Genomic DNA, 21,702 nt, shown 5'->3' on the forward strand with positions numbered 1-21,702 from the left:
GCTAGGTTTGATTGTGCTAGTGTGCTAAAATAGCAGGGTAGCTGAAGCAGCGGCATCAGCTAGCTGCCTGAGTACTTACCTTGGGTGCAGACAGGTTGGTACTTGGGCGACTAACCGATGGCACTGCTGTGACTACACTGCTGTTTTTAGTGTGCTACCTTAACCAAGGCTAGTGTGTGCACATCTAGTGTGTGCACATCTATTCAAGAAGGCAATTTACACCTCCAGCTGCCGTGTAGACATACCTTTAGATGATGTCGCATGGATGAAAGACATGATCAGGCTGATTCTGACACCCTTGCTCACAATTGTTTACCCTGAGAACAGTCCCATTTATTTCAGTCAAAGTGCTCATACAGTTAGGTATTGTTCAGTGTGAGTAGGAGTTGCAGAACTGGAGCCTATATAACAGATGGCATTATTGTACAGTTAGCTGAAGGAAAGTTTTAGTTGACAGGATTTTCTGTCACCATCTGCCGGAAATAGGCAGCATTGCATTTCAGGATTAGTCTGTCGGGGAAACTAACAGAAAAGACAGTTCACAGTTAAAGGTAAGTTCCACTGTTTGAGCAAACTCCAGTTCTTTTTCTTTTGATCAAAAGAAGAGTTTGGTGAAAGGTGCAGCCTGGATTCTTTAAAGTATCTAATTATAGTTTTATATTTAGAAGTGGCTAAGAATATATTATTAATTATAAAGAAATTCTAAAGCAGAAAAGCTGTTTAATCTGTGTCCTTGGTGAACAGCAGAACTATTGTACTGATGGAAGGTTATGCAATTAACAGCATACATATTCATTACGAGTTCAACTGATACCAACTACCTTATCTTTAGATAGTACTGGACATCCAGTAACTTTCCAGTTGGCTGTTAAAGTGGTGAGAGCAGGAGACAGAGACTGCCATGGGGAAATTTACATAATGCAGTTTATGTACTTATGGTCTGCTAATTTATGTACAACATTTTAAGTTTTAATTTATAGGCCACAGTCTCTCATCCATCACATCAATGGAAGTCTGTGACGTTTCACGGGAGTAACTGAGAACAGAAATTGGCCCTATATGTTTAGCAGTGCCTGTGTTACATGGTTATTATATGGCCCCAGACAATCCCCAAGTCACTCATTATGAGTGTCATTTGAATTTTCTTCACATCTTTTATATATGAGGCTCATTCCAACCCACAAGCCTTCATTTATCAAATTAGCTGACTAACAAATTCACTCCACCCCCTATTCCATGTGACACAGACTTTGATCTTTTTAGCTCAAAACCACATTCTCTCTGTGTACTTAACCTACACTAAAGACCACCTCACAGAGGCAACCCTCTGTCTTAAGTGATTATTTTAAAGTATCTCTAACTTTTCCAATACAATTTAATCCAATCTTTAGTTCAAGAGCTACCTCAGGCAACTGAGTTTTGTTAATTCCTTTGATGGTCCCTTAAGACAGGTTTAAAATCCTCAAATAAAGTTAAGAGTCTATTTAATTCATCTAAAGCAAGAAAATCCAGAGTTAAATCTGCCAGAACGTGTAGGAAATAACTTTCCTTCTAGCATTATCCTTTTGGGTCCAACACAGTAAGGATGGAACAGTGATGTGGCATGATTATTCTGTAGAATTCAAGGGTGGGGATGGAGAAGTCAGTGGACACCAGTATCCTTCTCACTCTGATGTTCCCAGTAAAAACAATTCCTTCCTTTCAATTTGAAAGACCCCCAATATACAAAAAGTCCCATTAAAGTAATTGAGAACTCTGTCCGGGTCTCAATAACATGCCATGTAATCATCTGTGAGGACAGAGTCTGAGGGTGTTCCTGCTGGAGAGAGAGACGATCACCCCACGGGGATATTTACTGGGGTATTTAGTGGAGAGGGAATGGATTAAAGGGAGAAATGGGTGACTTTACCTGAAGGCCCCTGGTTTAAAGTCTACTCTCTTATAGCATTGCAACTCCAAGATCGCCACAGTTCTCCCTTTGGCACCCCAGAAATTGTGGAGCCAGTCCACAGCTCAGATTCAGTTCAACTGGTTAAAATTAAGTGATTAGTTTGATATGTACCATCTAAGGGGAAGGCAAAAAAGAAGGTGAGTTCTCCAGTTTGATGTTAATAATATGTAGCTCTTTGTAACTCCAAAGGGCTTCACAAACATTAGTAAATATGATAAACCTCACAACACCGCTGTGAAGTAGGTATTATCCCTGTTTTACAGGTAGAGAAACAGACATAGTTATGAGATTTACATAAGGGTGTCAGTGGCAGATCTGAGATTACAACTCAGAATTCTTCTTTGAGTGCTTGCTCATGTCCATTCCATGTCAGGTGTTTGTTCGCCATGTGCACCGTTGCTGGAGATTTTTCCCTGAGTGGTATCCCTCAGGCCGGCTCTAGCGTCCTAAGGAGCTGTGCACTTATGCACTGATATAAGAGACCATGCACCCTCTCAGTTCCTTCTTACCACCTGTGACGGTTGCTGGAACGACCCCTCTTGTTCCAGCAAGACTTTCTTCCCAGCGGTTTTTGGACTCTAACTTCATTCTTAGTTATCATAGTTCAGTGTTGATAGTTTTTGTAATTAGTGTTAGTGTACATAGTTAGTGTAAATAGATAGCTTTCAAGCAGCTAAGGACCTACTTTCTCTTCCGGTCCCTCCAACTCCAGTGGGACGCCCGTCAGCAGGAGGGAACAAGGAGTGTGAGGCTCCTTCCTGGCATGAGGCCCCCTGGCACCCTTAAAGAGCAAGTTGTCCCTGATCCCATGTCCCGATCACCTTTGGTCTACCACTGGTTCCTGGAATCCTGGCACTGCATGGAGGCAGAAGTGGATACCACTCTGCTGTGGTCTTTGAGAGAAGAGTCCTGAGTCCGAAGGAGAGCCTTGCGTGCAACCTAAAGCCGACCATCTGTCCCAGCCTATGTGCTACCGGACTTCAGAGCCAATCCCCCTGTTGGCACTTGGCCAGTGGGACACCGGCCTATGCAATGGCCTTACTGGCATTCCTGGGGGTGTCCCCCAGTACCAGGTGCCTCCCATGCTCCTACTTGATGGTTTCCACGAGATTGATTACCGCTCCTTCCCACTCGGCACTGGACCCCTGACTCTGGTACCAACCCCGGTGCTAATGTTCAAGAGGTGGCCCAGTGGACGTACTTGAGGCAGTGTGAGAGGAAGAGGAAGAAGCCCCTCCTCTGGTGCAAGCCTTCTCCTCATCTTCCCCAGAAGTGGCTGTCATGGGACTCAGCAGCCTGCTTCTGCAGGATGATTTTAGGGCCTATCAGGCCCTTCTGAAGAGGGTTGCTGCAAACCTGGTTCTGACAAGTGAGGAGCTCAAAGAGACATCACACAGCCTTATTGATAACCTGGCTGCAGCAGCTCCCTCCAAGGTGGCTTTATCTATCAATGAGGCGGTGATGGAACCGGTCAAGGCTGTGGCAAATTCCTTTTTCTCTGCCCCCTACCTCAAAGAGGGCAGAGAAAAAGTATTATGTTCCAGCGAGTGGGTTCGAATACTTGTTCTTGCCCTACTCCCTTTCCCAAAATCCCTGGTGGCGTCTGCAGCAAATGAGAGGGACAGCAGGGACAGTTGAGCACAACCCAAAACAAACCTGTGTTTGGAAGAAAGGCTTATTCGACAGGTAGCTTTCAACTACGTATCTCCAGCCAGCAAGCTTTGCTGGGGAGATACAATTATAATCTATGGGACACCTTGGCTAAATTTAAGGACTTCTTGCCCCAAGATTCAAGGCAGGAGTTCACTGCCCTTGTGGAGGAGGGTAGGAACGTGGCCAGGACTCCTCTCCAGGGTGGCTCTGGATGCTGCCATCTTGGCAGCCAGGACAATGGCCTCCGCTGTCATTATGAGGTGTTGTTCTTGGCTCCAGTTCTCCGGGCTTCCTCGTAAGGTCCAACAGTCCATCCAGGACCTCCTCTCTGAAGGCTCCTCTCTTTTCTCGGCGCTCACAGACATGAGACTTTACAGCCTGTGTTACTCCGAAAAATTAATTTTGGGATGCTGCTATAATAACCTTGCCTTTTCCCTCCCTCCTGCCCCCCCAGTCTGTTCATCCTGAGGTAAAAGTTCCCAGGGTTGCTAAGGAAAACACCAAAGGACACTGATATTGACACAGGCAGTATTCTTTCCAAAACAAAGTATCTTTTTATTAAAATAACTAATAAATCTCTACTACAATATGATCTAAAAATCCTAAGCAAGGCACAAAATTTCTGAGACACAAATCCCTTATTGCAAGTTAAAGAGCACTTAAACTACAATAGCATATAGTTTATAGATTGTAAGTGAAGCAATTTGTTGCAAGTGGCCAGTTGGCAACAAATTGCTGATAGCGGATCTTAAATTGCTTTACAGTTTACATAAGTAAAATATAATTAAAACACAAACACACACATTTCAAGCAGACACATACTAATTCTATATACTATTCTATACTATCCTTATAGTAAACTATAATTAAAATAATATTAAGCTTACTCTATAAATCCCTTGCTGTTTTCTTTTAAAAATCATTGCTGTTCCTGTTCAATTCCACTTGTCTGTGCCCCTAAGGGTGTATCACACTGCATGAATTTCCCAACTCAGATGGACAGACTCATGCTAGTTTCACTAGAGCTAGTGCAGTAAAAATAGCCATATGGATGTTGCAACTCTGAGGGAGACTTGGGCCAGTCATCAGACCCAAGTGGGCTTGAGTGCTCGAACTGCCATTCAAGCTGCAGTATCCACACTGCTATTTTTTGCGCACTAGCTCGAGCAGAGATAGCTTAGTGAAAGTCTGTCTACTCGGGCTGAGAGATTTGCTCCCAGATGCAGTGTAGAGATACCCTAAGTCTGCTGGGAATTGCCTAGTCCCCAAGGATCATGGGAGAGGAGGCTCACGCTGGACAAGAAAATTGCCAACCAAAAATAATAGTTAAATCTTTTTAGCAATTCACTCTTTCTAGATTTAAATTTTCAGACTCCTACTGTAATTGAATGAAAAGGCTCTGAAGCTCCCAGTGGTGTGTGCCTGTAAATCAAAAACAATCAAATATGTTTGATGCAATAAAAAATGAACGTGTCTCTTGGCCAAAACCATGTGTGCAAAATTCCATCCCAGTGTGTATTCAAACTGCTGAGTTACAAACGTCTGAAATAACAAGGGATTTAAAGGTGGAATATGATGGATTTACTGCATGCCATAATCTGTAGTGGTTTGCCAAGTACCACTGCAGTCTCTACTAACGGAGGTTGATACTAATAAAGGTGCAATATATTTAAACCAGACCATGTGAGTAAAACAAAGCGTCTTACAGCATTACCACCGATCTTGGTAACCTGATTACAGTCAGACTTGGAACTCCGAGATATATGATGGTCTACGTGCTTGTTAAGAAAAATAACTGATTCAGGAGCTTCTGGTAAAGCTGTCTGTGGTGGATTTAGAAGTTGGGAGTCAAGCGCCTGGGTGGAGCCACCACTGGCGAGGGCCATTCATCAGTGCTAGAGTATGTGACTTCCATTCCCTATCTGTGCCTTCTTGGTTTTATGACTCCCATTTCTCCCCCAACACTTTTCTTTCGCCTCCCAGTGTCCCTCTGTTTGACTTTTCCTGATTTCCCATCAAAGTTCTAACAAACTCTGCTGGGACAGCTGTTACCTTCAAATATTGCATACTCCAAGGCTTGCCTGGATCAGAGCAGCCCGGAATTCATTCTGCCTCTCTGATCCTGGGGAAGTGCATGGATTATACTGGATTAGAATATTGGAGGTGGCCAAAGCTAAGCCTGCCTGATAGGCTTTCCAGGATATCAGCAAATGTAGAGGACCTCTGTTGGGGTTACAGAAGGGAAAGAGGCACTTATCTGCATTGTACGATGGACTGAGGTTCAATTCAATGTTTGGGCCAAGAATAGGACCAATTCCTATTTTCCTTATTTGCCGACTGTTCATTCAAAAGTGCAAGGTGTCTCTGGACGGAGTAGCAGTCTCCCTTTTTACAGCTGGCAGTACGAGGGCAGATTGATGGCAGGGCGGCAGTTTTGTGCAGAGCGGTGTGCTAAATCAGTTACTACCAAGCTGGTTCTAAAAATAGAAAGTTTAAAGAATATTGAGAGAGAGAGAAGGGAACACTCGGTACATCTTCAAGTCCTTTCATCCAAAGCCATTTCATTTTTGAGCCGCACTGTTGCCTTGTTAGTGAAATAGATAGTGGTAAACTCTCTCTCTTCTATAAAAGGGAATGTTTAGTAGTTTTCCCACTAGAGGTCTATATAGAAATAACTTTGTGAGCTAATTTTTTAAATTGTTTTATTTATTTGTCCAGCACGTTCCTATTTTTGGTACCCTGAAAACCTCTTCTGCAAGCTCTGTTTCAGCTGTTTCTCATTCCTTAGTTAATTCATACAACTTTGCATTGCATTTTTACTTAGTGTTCTTCATGATTACTCTGCGCCTATCAGTGCACAGACTAAGGACACTAGCAGTTAGGCTCCAGGTCCGAAGCTTCTTCACCAGCAGAGCTAAAAAGACAATGTAAATATTGCAAAGGAATCTGAAGGACTTGCATGTAGGGAATCCAGCTTTTTGTTAATCAGTGCTGGGGATTTATTTGTTTCAAATATAATAAAAATACTAGTGGTAAAAACAAGATTTAAGGGCGGTTTTATCTAACTGAATGAGAGGGAGGAGTGTCTAGTGAAGCAGAAGGGAGATGGCAGAAAAGAACAACAAAATTCTTTTTTGAAGATAAACCCTGAATGGGAAGCACTGTATGTTCCTGTTAAAGGGATATGTACAGTCAAGGTTTATAAGACCTACATGTGATACACAGAAGGAGACTCTGCTTCTGTAGCACCTGTCATCCAAGGATCTCAGAGTTCTTCACATGCATTTAATGAAGGAAGCTTCATAACTCTTTTACAAGGCAGGTACTATGCCATCTTAGAGATGGGGGATACTGAAGCACACAAGGTTAAGGCCTGGTCTACACTACAGAGTTAGGTCAACATAAAGCAGCTTATGTTGACCTAACTCTGAGCTCACTAAAATGTAGCTCCCAGTGATGTAACTCTCCCATTACACTGACTTAATAACTCCATCTCCGCAAGAGGCATAGTGCTTAGGTTCATGTAGTTAGGTCAACTCAGTGTCAGTGTAGACACTTAATTGCTTACGCTGACTGTTGATGGCTTTCAGAAGCCGTCCCACAATGCCTCACGCAGACATTTCAATCAGTGCAAGCGCTCCTGGTGAGGATGTGCACTGCCAACACAAGAAGTGTAGTGTGGACATTCAACAATGATGTAATTACTGTGGTGGGTGTGCAATGATGTAACTTAGGTTGACTTAATTTTGTAGTGTAGACTTGCCCTACGTGACTGGCCCAGATTATATCTCATGAGGTGGCAGACCTGGGATTGGAACTCAGCTGTCCTGACTCTCATTCCCCAGCTTTTGATCACTAAACCGGTGTTTCTCAAAAGCGGACACCAGGGGCTTTTCTTATGGCCACAGCCTCCTGGGCTGAGATTGGGGGAAGGGGAGGGCTAAGCAGTGGCCTCTCCCCCTCTCTGTTGCTCCTGGATACACCGGCTTGGTGTTGGCTGCTGGGGCTGCAAGCAGGGGTTGAGTCCTGCCCCCTCTGGAGACAGCTGGGGCACAACGGTGGAGGAGCAGGCAGCTGGTGAGTTCCCCACCTTCCCAGGGACGGTGCAGCTCAGGCTTTGGGCTTCACCTCTGGGGTGACGAGGTGGTAGGCTCTAGCTGTGGGGCTTCGAGCTCTGGCCCCATGGTGGCAGGCCCCAGGCTCCAGCTGCTCAGCATCGGGCTCCGTCCCCATCCCACGGCCACGGGGCTTCAGACTCTAGGCCCGCACTGTTTCCCCTGGCCCCAGTTGCCTCCCTCGACCTCCCCATCCAGGGCTTAATTTGTCCCCAGGCTTACCAGGGCTGAGTAAGTCTGCTGTGAAAAGTGATACTTGTATGTTTGTTAACATCACTTTTCACAGCAGACTTACTAGCTAGCAATAAATAAATTACAATGATTTGGACATGTATATGTGCATATTTATTTGTTTTTCCTAAAGTTAATTAAGCATTTTAGGAAAAAGTGTCAGAGTGGCCATCAGCAAGAGTGGATGGCCGCACTCTGAGGCCACCAAAAATTTTGTCCTGAGAATCCCTGCACTAGACCATGTCCACTGCTTGACTTATTGCCAGATCTATGGAGGGGCACAGGGTACTGTGGAACCAGCCCTTGTGAAGTCTCTTCTGATGTATGTTTTTTACCCATACATTACAATGGAGGCTGCTTCTGTGCTGATTTACTAATAAGTAATGAGCTCTTTCCATAAGGAGCCTTGAGCCATTCCTATGCGCCATCAGAAGGAAGGGTTGATGCCCTCCTGAGTTTAAAAAATGCTGGTCAACCTTATGACTAATAATAAATAATACTTATTATTTGTATCTTCAAATCACTGTGAAAATAGTTCTTTATATGATTTGTAGCCGTATAAACTAAGATAACGATAAGGGGAATACAAATGGCATAATTAGGTATATTTTGATTTTAAGCCTTCTTCTGAAACATCAGCTATTGGCCATTGCTAGAGGCAGGTTTCTAGCGGGGATGCACCAATGGTAGGATCTGGTATCGCATATCTTATAGTCAGCCAACCCTCCGCTATAGTGTGTGGGTGAAATCCTGACCCTATTGAAGTCAATGGCAGAATTCCCAATTCTTTAGTTGGGGCAGTATTTAATCCTGTGTACTTTCATATTTCTCCATTGTCAGCCCAGAGTAGATAATTGGACTTGCGGGTCCCCAGAGAGGGTATTGCAAAGGGTTGAAGGAGCAACATACATGGAAATACTGACAGATGGGTCCGGAGTTTAGCTTGTGGAAAGCTGTTGTTTCTCCACTCAGACTGGGAGCTCTGCCCACTAGTGATTAGACCAGACACTAGTCCATAACCGCGCTGCTGCTTCATTAATTTTCTTTGGAGGCCAGTCTAAGAAAATGGGCCTTGTGACCATATGGCTGTAGGCTCACAAAAGGCAATATGTTTTTTCTGTAGGAATGAGGTGACAAATGGCTCATAATACCCAGAATCACTTCTTACTATCTCATTCACTTAATTCTGACAAGATGGAAATATTCCTGAAATACATTTCAAATTGTCCTTGTTGCGAATGTTTTACACCCATTCATATTTAGTGATTCTGTTTATTTCAAGCACTTTATCTCACATCTCTCAGACAGTATATCATGCTAAGCAGCTTAACATATCCCACTTCCCCTCTCTTTGACTGTCCATCCATTCATGACCTAGCAGAGGAGCTATGCAGTGCCATGTGAAAGATCCGAGTTCGGTTCAGTCCTGGTGACTCATTCCCAGGCCAGCAGTTGCTGGGCCATCTGAAGAGGTAGCATACCCAGCTCTTCGTTTTGGAGAGGAGGGATTTCTCTGGCCACTTCAAGAGAGGAGGTGAGAGGCTCCATGGTGAGTTGTGCCCTTCGCCAATAGAGGAGTTGTTGCCAAACAGGCCCTGAGGGTGTCTGGTGTAAAATAGGGATGGAGAAAATTGAGGATGCACAGATTTTTGAGAGGGGTGGGGAGAACTCATTCTTCCTCTCTCAAGAGGAAGAATAAAAGGAGGAATCTGACTAACCACAGAGGATAAACAGCATGTCAGTCCTGTCACATCTTGAGTGAATTTGTAACAGTAATATGTGTCTATGTATAATGGCAAGAAAGATTGGGGCGCATTAATCACATCAGGTATAACTTTGTTATATCCCAAGGGTTTATGCCCTGACTTCCTGCATGCTGGATGAGAAATAGTGACATGGATTGTTGGAAGGCAATAATCTCTAATCAACTATCACATTTGGGAGGAGAGAATCCTGGTTTTAACCTGTAGATCTCCTTATACAAGCACCGCGCCAAGCACTATGGTACCTATGTCCTATTCTCCCATTTGCTCCCTCAGATTTAACAGTTTGAGGACACCTGGCATTTATTGTATAGAGACCATTAAAAACCTCACCAGGGGTTTGTCTACACAAACACTTATTTTGTGGAAAAAGGGGGTGTCAATTGACCCCTCACTAGCCTGCTATGCATAAAGGGTATGTCTACACAGCAATGTAAGCCTAGGGTTAGTGGGACTTGAGTTAGCTGACCCACGACAGGGAACCATGGGCTTGAGTGCCTACACTGCATTTTAACCTGAGGTTAGGGATTTTTTGACCCATACTCGAACCTAGGGCTCTGGTGTCCACACTGCAGTGCACAGACCCAAGTTAAAGTAACCCTATCCCAGAGTGCCTAGCACCCGCCATCTCCCAGTGTCAACACTCTAGCCCTGTGAATGTGTTGCACTGTGGGAAAACTCTACTGCCCACCTTGTTTCCTAACTGACAGTGCTACTGATGGAACTCAGGTGCCCATAAGGAGTGCATAAGTACATAAAGTGCATAATTAGCTCCTTTGGGGGCTGTCCGAGTGGCATGACTGCAGTTTGAACTGCCATCGAATCTGAGAATTGGGCTCCTCACTTCTAGGCTGTCACATTGGTAGGAAAGTGCCCATGTTCACCTCTTCTGAGGATAATTAGGACATCAGTTCCAGGGCTGTCAAATGATTAAAATGAAACTTTGCAATCCTTAATTTTTAAAATGGGCTGTTCAATGAAGGTGTTTTTGTTTGGTTGGGTTTTTTATTTATTTTTGTTGGTTTGTTTTGAAGTTTGACATAACATGAAGGTTTCCGAGGAAAAGCACACAGCCTAACCTGGTTGCTGCTGGCTGCGGAGCGGTGAAGTGCATCCCTAGGGTTTACTCCAGGATCCTTTGGGGATCCCTTATCCATGACCAGATATGGCCAGATTTTGCAACAGAGCTCGGTACCCCATACGCTGAACACATGACCCTGCTGTGCCCCGGGAGGCAGGGTTAAGAGATCCCCAGGATGCTGTGGGGAAGTTTTCAGGCTGGCTCCCACTCATTGTCCGCACAGTGCATGCTGCCTGGGTGCTTCTGCACACACAGTCCCAGGAAGGGCACGGGAGGCCAGAGAACAGAGCAGGGACCAAGCAGCTATGCTGCAGAGAGGGGGAACAACCAGGGAGTTGGGGGTCAGTCCTCCCCCAGCTGTGCTGAGCCAGGAGCTCTGCTGCTCCCCTTTCCTGCAGGGCAACCGCTTTGTCACCACTCTGCTCTCTGGCCCTTGCACCTGGGCCCCCACCTGCCTCCCTGGGGCTGCCAGCCCCAAAACTTTCCTGCAAGAAGGAGGAGCTGGAGCCAGCACCGCAGGAGGCTGCGGGGAAGTTTTGGGGCTGGGACCTAAATGAAGCAGGGGCCATGTGAAAGAAGAAAGCAATAGGGCTTGGACCCTAAGTCCCAGCTTAACATGGGCTCAGATCCTCCAGTCCTGTAGGGTCCCAGGACCCTAGGTCTGAGCCCTAGGTTAACACAATTGGTGTGTGGATGCAAGGGGGTTAGGACTGAGCCCAGGCTCAAGCCCAGGCTTACATGGCTGTGTAGACATACTCAGTGTGTCTGTGCAGACCCTGATGCCTTGCACACTAATAGTTCCCCTAGTGTGCTTTGATCTGCACTGCTTTGAAACAGGAATAGATTGAAGGGCATTGTAGGGAAATTTTAGTGCATGGTAGCAGCGAGACATGGACTTTTAGTGAGCAGCAGGCTAGTGTGGAGTATGTTTACACCCCAGCTTGCCACGAGCTAAGTGTTCATGTAGATAAGCCCTGACAATTACTCAGTATTTTAGGAAGGGTAGATGATAGGAAATGGCCAGATTTTGTAACAGAGCTCGGCACCCCACACGCTGAACTGTATTAAAAATCTGGCCATAAGTGTCAGTAGGAATTACTGGGGGCTGAGCTCTTTAAAAAATCTGGCTCCAGTTGTGGGTACAGAGCACTGCAAATCCGTCCCTGAGCCCTTTTGAAATTCTGGCCCCATGAGTCTTTTCAGTCTGTGACAGAACTTATCTTGCCTCTTTACATGGTACTCAAATCAGTTTATGTAATAAATATTAAAGCTGCTGGCAAAACCCCTGGGAATCACTTTTATCATCAATCCCAACAATAAGTAGCTTTGTAATGCCCCTGTTCTTCATTGTGAAGCATACGACACCTCTCCTGTAAAAGCCTAGGCCAGTTACTCTGCAGGAGTCATTCTTTATTTTGGTAATTAGGATTAATCCTGGGATTTTGAATTCCTGGTTATAGTTCACTCTGATCTCAGAGACGATAATTAGCAGTGTGTTAATCTGTCTAAAAGCAATGTACGTGCTATCTCCTCTAAGCATGTTGAGCCCTTGGTACAGTAAGCACATTTTAATCATCTCATCTCTAAGTGAGGAAAGGAGTTGGATGGGAACTATGGGCTTCTAACCCATGCGGCCCAGGAGAGACCAATTTCGGTTACAAACACCCAAGAATGCATTTGGGCTGTACTGTTTCGTGCAACAGAATTAAATCCACGTAAATCCTGTTCCATTCCCCAGAGAACTTCTGAAAACAAGTCACTATCAGACAAATCAAACTGTAGAAGTGAATAATAATACAGGCTTATCAACTATTATCCCATTAACGATGTTGCAATTTCTTGAGCTTTATAGTTATATTTTCTTATTGTCCTTTCTTAATTAGTCTTTGGGTCATTTATAGTAATTTATGTTCAAAGCCTCAAAGAAGTTAATTAGCTTGAGCTGCAAAAATAATAGTTGCTTCAGGGTTTTCCCCTATAATTTGCCTTTATACTCACTGAAAGGTTATTTTATATATCCACTGCAGTTGGTCCAGACAAATGACAGCAATGCAAGCTCCCCAGTGTCCTGCAAATGTGCCTCAATCCTGACCCATGTAATAAGGGTGGTGGATAGATTAGTCTCCAGGCATCCTTCCCTCTCTGCTGAGACTGCCCACAAAGAAGCCAGGTGTGCTGGTTGTTTGATGGCCTCATTCCAACACTGTACATGCCCCGGTCTCATTTCATGTGAGCCACCAATCATGATGTTCCATGCTGGCCTGGGGCTGGATTTGATCTGAAACCTTAGAGGTAAAAGGCTCCTTTTTTTATCAACAATCCCCTGAGTATCTTTAATGTAAATACAGATACAGTGGATGAACCAAATTCTGCCACTGAATGTTGAGTTCCAGTAACATCAGTGAAAGCTAAGAGGTCATACAGAATTTTTCACTCCTGTATATATACACCTACATATGGCATATAGCTTGATGTGGTGAGAGAAGAAATTGACTATGGAATCTTAATCTCTTTTGCACTATAGTGTATGAAGCCTTTCTGTTTGAACTCCCACGAATATGTTCTTGATTTTTGTTTGTGTATTATTAATATACAAATCCATATTTAGGAACCTAAATAAGTGTGATTTCAGGGGAATACCCCTAAGTAGTTATGATATGACTTCTGTATCAATATCAAAAGAATTCACCAGCCCAAATTCAATGCTGGTGTCAGTGAATTTGGTCAATCATGATTAGCAGTAAGTGATTATTAGAAGAAATAGAAAACATTTGTTACTGATTATAAGAAAAAGACTTTGCTTTTTGCTTTTGGGGAGGGGAAGAAGGGATAAATGGGAATAATAATTAGGATGCTTAATGCTTATAATACCTTTTAACCGAGTATCTTAATGTTTTACAGAGATGAGTAAACTGAGCTGAAGCGTGAGTGACTTGTCTAAGGCCACATAGTGAATCAATGGGTAAACAGGGAATAGAATCCAGCTCTCCTAATTCCCAGACCTGCTCCAGCTCCTGAATGAAGAGGGGGAAATGCATAAGGAAGGGAGATGTTAACAGAAACTAGAACAATGTAACTATGTAAAATAGCAGCCAGCCATATATTATTCAGAAAGGAATAAATTCGAAGCTGACTTAGACCCCATGCAGTCCCTGGGCCTTCAGTGGAAATGCACAAAGTATAAGTTAGCTTTGAATTCAGAATGAATACGCAGACATATGCATGATGAACATGACCGTTAATCACATGCGTCTTGCTTAATCATAAATCTCCAGAAGTCAGGAGCATATCCTAATTGAAACTAGAATTCCATTTAACAGTGTTAAGTTTTTTGCTGACTACCAGCTTCTAACGATTTTCTTTTTGCGATAACGCTTGCCTTGAGTAGAAGCACGGAGTGCATGATCCTTCCTTCAATGAATTCAAAGGGAGTATCTCCTGGCAAGACAATGTGTCCGACTTGGCCTTGGTCTTCAAGAGTGGGGAGGAATTCCTAACATTTAGGAAGGAAGATACTAGGACAGTTTGTGCGTAGGCCCCAGTTAAAGAATTCCAAGCCTTCTTTTAAATGAAGGGCCTTACCATTGATGAGGATTCCGTTATGTCGGGTTTTAAAGATCCAAAAGCGGCACTGGAAATGGAGGAGAAACAATTTACTTGACATGACAGAAATAATAATTAATAAAATAAAACCATTCTGCCTGGCATTCTCTCCTGTGCTAATTAAAGCTTTCTGAAAGAAACAAGAAAAAAAGGGTCTTGGGGATTCTTAAAACAGAGATACTGAAAAAACTGCTCCATCATTAAGATGGTGCATTTCCACAAAGGATGCTTTTTTCATAGATACAGTCTGCTGATGAAAAGTCTGGTAGGTTTCCCACCAGTAGAAGTCGCTTAATTACATTTTATGCATGCTCTCAGAGTACCTGTATGGTGAGAACCTGACAAATGGTCTTCTGAAAGCAAATCAATTCTGTTCTCTTGGGCTTTCTTGAATATACATGATGTCCGGAGCCTGAAAAGCTCAGCAGTGGCATAAGAGGAAGCCAAACAGTGGGGCGCCAGTTAGGCTCTATGGTTCTGTGAAAGACTTTGTAGCCTCATGTAAAGAAAAAGAAGAATGTGTCATTGGCTGTAGTGAGTAAATGGAACCTTCTTGTCTCCTTTGCTCTTGTCTCCTTATAAATAAAGCATTGTTGTCCATCCTTGGCATTTGCAGTTCATTGTGATAAATTGGTCTTGATGTGTCTGACATTTTAACCAAGTTGTTTAATGGTCTATTTCTGAAAAGGCAGACCTTGCTATAGTTCACATGAGCACGGGATATCCAGCTTTGACAGTCACTGTCACGTACTACATTAACCATTTCCTTCAAGTGTGTGAAGACCGGAGAAGAAGAGAAGGAGCTAAACATTTTAGTCACAGAAGTCCAAAGCATACTAAATTCTGTAAGCAAGATATGAGACAATATATAAACCAAGCATGATTTTCGGCTGCTATGAGGAGACCCTTTCATGGCTTGTGCAGTATGTTAAGTCCCATTGCATTTGAATTGTCTTGGTATCTCTAAGAAGAAGCTTGTGAAAATACTGGTGTGTATTTCTCCACTACTCTTACTTTGATTTTTTTTTCAATTTCTCTCTCTTTTATATCTCATTTTGTGCTGAGTACTTGGCTTCAGTGCAAAGATCACTTGGACTCACAGTAGCCACTGGGGCCTGGCTCAGTGCAAAGAGTTGATGAACTGTGACAAGTGACAGCTTCTGTCCCTGCATCCTGCAAGTTCATCTTTAATTTACTTTTTGTTAATGTCTCTAATTTCTCAGTCAATGAGATGATTAACCTCATTCTTGTATTCTCCATGAATAGAATTCTCCTGTCCCTACCTTCCCCATTTCTCCTGCTCCCCTAGGCTGTTTGGCTGCTGTAGACAGATGGCTAGAGTAGTGCCCACAATTAAATTGTGAATACTACATAACCTTCCTGCAGATCAGTGATTACAATGTCAGTTGTCATTATATGTTCTCTTCCTCAAAACCAGATGTGCTAGGGAATATTTCCCACTCCCTTCACCCCCATGCCCAAGCCCCACTTATGGTCTTCTCCTCCTGTATGACACACAGACAAGAGATTGTCTTTGAAAATGTCATTTTGTAACAAAATGTTGAAATGGCTCATTTTGAAAATGTTGAAACAAAATGTTTTGACGTTTCCAATTTGTAAGGATTTTTTTTTCAGCTGAAACTGCTGAATTCTATCCAAATTCGTGAATAGTTTCAGTGCCCCCAAAATGTACAATATTAGCTTTCTTTCCGTCTTCTGAAACTTCCCCAGTGCTCCAAGACATATTGAAAATCAATATTAATGGTCTAGCAAGCTACTGTGCCAGTTCTTTTAAAACTCTTTTCTGGACCTGCTGATTTAAAAATGACTAACTTTAGTAGCTTCTGTTTTACATCCTCCAGAGATACTAGTTGAAATGGAAGGAGCGTTATCATCACCATATGATGTGACTGCATCATCTGCTTTTTCCCCAAGTACAGAACATAAATATTTATTAAACACTTTTTTTCTTTTCTGCATTATTATTGATAATTCTGCTATTTCCATCTAGTAATGGACCAATACCATGGTAGGGATTTTTTTGTTTCTAATATATTTAAAAAAAAAAAAAAAAAAAAACCCCTACTTAACTCTATTGTGTCATAGAGTTCTCCTTGTGTCCCTTGGCTTTCCTTATCAATTTTCTACACTTCCTAACTTCTGATTTATACTCATGAACAATCACGTTCCCCTTCCTTCCATTTGTTATATATTATTATTTTTATTTTTTATAGCTTCCCCTCTAAACCAGGCTGTTTTTTTAACCAGCACAGCTGTCTTCCTCAATTGTGGGAGTGTAGCTTTTTGGGGATATAGTAAGGTGTTCTTAAATGATTCCCAATTATTATTCACATTTTTCTGATTAAATTCTTCCTCCCAGATGCCTAACAATTACAGTCAGCTTTATAAAATTGGCCCTGTTAAAGCACCAAGTAGATATATTACTAGTCTAGACTATTCTGCTTACACATTGTAAATGTGATCAAGACCCAATCACTTGCACCTAATCTCCCATTAACTTTTAGTTCTGTGATCAGTTCCTCTTTATCTGTTAGGACAAGTTCTAATATAGAATTTACCCCCAAATCGGGGATATTGCAGATTATGTATTCCTTATGCCACCTGATCTTAAACCAAACTTTGCATCCTCAATATGTTATTCCCTGATAACCAGAAACTTCTATGCTCAAACTCTGTTCACTTTTTTTTTTAACATCATCTTAATAAAATTGTTTGAGTTCCCTCATGCTGATTGCAGCACTTTTTGAGTTACTTATGGTTTTTCTAGTAGTGAAGGAAAACATCATTTCTGTAGTTTTCATACTTCTGTTTTGAAGGGGATAAGAGATTTCCAGTCTAAATTGACAACTGAAGCAGTGTCTGCTGGCTCCTACCTGTGTCAGTAAGATGTTCTCTGTTAATGACTGCTCCCAATGGCTTTTCATTTTTCTGTTAGAATGGGATTGTTTGAACAGTTCAGGCAAACTGGAAAAGAGCTGCATGGCACAGCTGTGCAGTTCTTATGGTTCTCACACTGAGAACACATTGAGTTAATAATATCATGAGTAGCAATGCATGGGAAGATACTGTAATGATGTACAGTATTGCAAAGTTGACTAGTGGCTTGATTTTCAGAGGTGTTGTCTCATTGACTTCAGTGGAACTAACTTGGGTGCTTAGCAGCTCTGAAAATCAGGCTAATGGTGTATTATGAAACTGGGGCCAGAGGGAAAGGCAGACTGTGTCTTCTTCTGAAGTATCAGATGTGGACAGCTGCCAAAGGTAGGATACTGGACTTGCCTAGATGGACCAGTGCTCTGACAAATATTTTGTTCCTAACAGAATAAATAATACTGTTGGGGAAAATCATTCATATTTTATTAGTCTTCCCAAGTTTAGCTGATAGTTTTATTAATAAACCAAATACTTAAAAAAAACCAACACCTAAATATGGTGTTTTTGTGACCATTGCATAATCTAGAAAAGAATATAATTTAAACAACGTGCAGTGAGAAATTGTAACTAGCTTCTGCCCCAGTGCTGTCTTCACCCGGAGTTACAAAGCAGCAATTACATATGTTATTAGCTGGCTGGCAGCGGTAAGCGAGTGCTGGTTTTGCATGATGTATTGGTTGCCCACAGCTCACAGAAGCAGAGGTCTGTATAGATAGGGGCCTGAGAAGATAGAGAAAAGAAATTCACCATTAGCCTTTATGATTTACTGAGACTTCCTTCCAGGTGGTTGGTTGACACTTCTAGGATTATTAGAGGCGATTCTGAGGCCTGGTTCTTAAAGTTGGTGGTGAAATCAGTTGAGGGATACTGCTGTCCACATTCTCCCAGCCAGCATATAGAAAACTGGTTGTCTCTTTGTGTAAGTACTTGCACAGGGTTATGCGAAACACATTTCACTTCTGTGTTGAGGCTCTTCCCTTTATAATTAAAACCTCATCCTATCACAGACACACGTAGTCTTACCAGCATTAGTACGAACGGAGAAATCCATTTGAAAACACCTTTTTCTAAAAGAGGAGTTGGACTGCTCAGTGAGTGACTGTCTAATTGGATGAACATTCCAGAGTACTTAATTATATGGTTTAAACCACAAAATGCTATGGGATTGTGTAGACTAGTTAACACTAAATATAGATTCTTCTTCGAGTGATTGCTCATATCGATTCCAATTAGGTGCGCACGCTGTGTGCACAGTCGTCGGAAAGTTTTTCCCCTAGCAGCACCCATCGGGTCAGCTGTGGAGCCCATTGGAGTGGCGCCTTCATGGCGCTCAATATATGACCCTGCCGACCTGGCATCCCCTCAGTTCCTTCTTACCGCCAGTGATGGTCGTTGAAACTGTAGCATCTTGCTCAGCAAGTTCTACCACATTTCCCTAGCTTTGTTTGTTTGTTGTTCTCTGTGCTTGTTAGTAGTTAGCAGTTGGGCTGGGGTTTTTTTCCTCTATCCCAACCGCTTTTCCTTGGGAGGGCTTACATGCCCAAGTCCCAAGAGTTCAAACCCTGCAAGTCCTGCAGCAAGCCCATGCTGATGGGTGACCCCCACGGCACTTGTCTAAAGTGTCTGGGGGAGGCTCACCAAGCCGATCGGTGCAGAATTTGTAAAGGGTTTCGCCCCCAAACCAAAAAGAAGCGAGACTTTCGCCTCAAGCAGCTCCTTATGGAGACGGCACTTAGACCACCCCCTCCAGCAGCGCGGCAAGACCTGACATCGAGTTCATCGGTGCATAGCGCCCTGGCAACAGTGGTGGAAGTGGCACTGCGGAAGGACTTTGGCAGAGACCCGCGACACCACAGCTCCCCGGCGCTGAAACTGGTGGGATCGACCCGGCACCGCTCCCACTCCCCGGAACAGAAGCAGCACCGGAAGCAAGGAAGGAGCAGCTCTTAGAGGCAAGTAAGAGAGGTCCACCTCGGCAGCAGGAAGCCCTCCACTAGAGCCACGTATCTGGCAAAGTGGAAGAGATTCTCTTGTTGGTGTGACCAGCGTTGTACACCCCCTCTCCAGGCACTGGTACCCCTCATCTTGGAGTACCTCCTACACCTGGAACAACAAGGCCTGGTGGCATCCTCCATAAGCATACACCTCGCTGCTATCTCGGCCTTCCACCCAGGAGCCTCCTGTTGATCCGTCTTTGCCAACCGTATGGGTGGTTGCTTCCTCAAGGGTCTGTACCACCTACATCCCCAGATCAGACAGCCTTGTCCCCGCATGGGACCTTAACTTGGTACTCTCCAGGCTCATGGGGCCCCCATTCAAACCACTGGCAACTTGCTCCCTCCTATATCTGTCATGGAAGGTAGCCTTCCTGGTCACCATTACTTCTGCGAGGAGAGTGTCGGAGCTAAAGGCCTTCACCTCTGACCCACCATACATGGTTTTCCACAGGGTTAAGGTGCAACTCAGGCTTCACCCAGCCTTTCTCCCGAAGGTGGTGTTGTACTTCCACACCAGTCAGGACGTTTTCCTGCCTATCTTTTACCCTAAGCCTCATGCCAGTAGCCGGGAGTAGAGGCTGCACTCTCTCAATGTTTGGCGAGCACTAGCTTTCTACATTGAGCGCACTAAGCCATTCAGGAAGTCAACCCAATTGTTCATAGCGGTGGCAGACCGGATGAAAGGGCTCATGGTCTCATCTCAAAGAATATCCTCCTGGATCACGTCCTGCATCCGCACGGGCTATGAGCTGGCCAAAGTACCGGCCCCAGCTCTTACAGCACACCCCATGAGGGCCCAGCCTCGTCAGCAGTGTTCTTGGCCCAGGTCCCGATCCAAGAAATCTGCAGGGCAGCAACTTGGTCCTCGGTACATACCTTCACCTCTCACTACGCCATCGTCTGGCACGCAAGAGATGATGCATCTTTCGACAGAGCAGTGCTGCAATCAGCATTTCCTTAACTCCAACCCCTCCGCCTAGGTAAGGCTTGGGAGTCACCTAATTGGAATCAATATGAGCAATCATTCAAAGAAGAAAAAACAGTTACTCATCTCTCATAACTGTTGTTCTTCGAGATGTGTTGCTCATATCCATTCCAAACCCGCCCGCCTTCTCCACTGTTGGAGTAACCAACAAGAAAGAACTGAGGCGCCAGGTAGGCGGGGTCATATATTGAGCGCCATGAAGGCACCACTCCAGGGGGCTCTACAGCCGACCCAGTGGGTGCTGCTAGGGGAAAAACTTTCCGACAACTGTGCCCACGGCGCACGCACACCTAATTGGAATGGACATGAGCAACACATCTCAAAGAACAACAGTTACGAGAGGTGAGTGACCGTTTTTTTGAGTCTCACCTTACATGTACTGGTATAAATCGGAAATAACTCCAATGGAGCTAAGGGAGTTTTAGCAGTGTAAAACTAATGTAAGTGAGAGAAGAACGAAGACCACAGTGCATCGGTGCATTTTCTTTTATATACCAGAGATTCTATTTCTGCAAGTCTCTCCATCCCCTAAGCTTGTTTGTGGCCTGGTGCCTTTCATTGTGGTTTTTTCTAATTTTTAGCCAACTGTAGTTGTATGTGTGCAAAATCTATGAGTTTGTGATTAGCCTGTCTACTTATCTCCCTTGTCTTATAGGGGAAATCTCTCTTGCTTCATGAAATTCAGAAATTGCTGTACAAAGGAAATTGCAGCCAAAACAAAAAAAACCAACCAACCAAAACAAAACAAAACAAAAAAAAACCCACCACATTAGCTACTAGTAGATCAATTAATAATAAAAAATGTGTCATAAATTATTTGCTGAATATTTAAATAAAAATCAGTTCTGAAGCTCTTTTATTGTGATGTATCTGCATTTGACTTTTGGTATTCTAAACATGCCCAATCCCCATTGATATCAATGGTCTCTGCCACTTACTATAGGAATTTTACCTGGATATCAGTTTCAGAATTTGGCCACATTAAATTGACTAAAACCAATATCTCTTTAATGTCTACTGCTGTTTTCATATTTACATTTATTTTCCTTGTATTTTTTTTTTTTTTTTTTTTAGCCGAACAAGTGTGCCCAGCTGAAAAAATTAGCTGTGGAGATTCAAGCAACAAATGTATCCCATCATCCTGGAGATGTGATGGGGAGAAAGACTGTGAAAGTGGACTTGACGAGGCTGGTTGCACTACTGGTGAGTTATAATAATACCTAATATCTATATAGCCGCTTTCTTCCAAGAGGCTCCTAAAGTGATTCATAGATTGCATATGAATGGATGACTTTCCTCACCAACAAACTCCACAGTCACTCTATATTGACAATGCTATTCAGCCGATTTAGGAAGAGTTGGAGCTAC

At 43.5% G+C, this 21,702-nt stretch overlaps 1 protein-coding gene across 2 annotated transcripts in view; it reads left to right on the forward strand.

Moving 5' to 3' along the window:
• LRP8 (LDL receptor related protein 8) overlaps window positions 1-21,702 on the forward strand; it is a 262,396-nt gene that overhangs the window by 166,301 nt on the left and 74,393 nt on the right. For both annotated transcript variants that reach the window (XM_034778505.1, XM_034778506.1), the window contains exon 4: window positions 21,409-21,537. In XM_034778505.1, coding sequence (XP_034634396.1) covers window positions 21,409-21,537 — 129 coding nt within the window. The remainder of the gene's footprint in view (window positions 1-21,408; window positions 21,538-21,702) is intronic.

This window comes from Trachemys scripta, chromosome 8 (genome assembly GCF_013100865.1).
Source record: "Trachemys scripta elegans isolate TJP31775 chromosome 8, CAS_Tse_1.0, whole genome shotgun sequence".
NCBI lineage: Eukaryota > Metazoa > Chordata > Testudines > Emydidae > Trachemys > Trachemys scripta.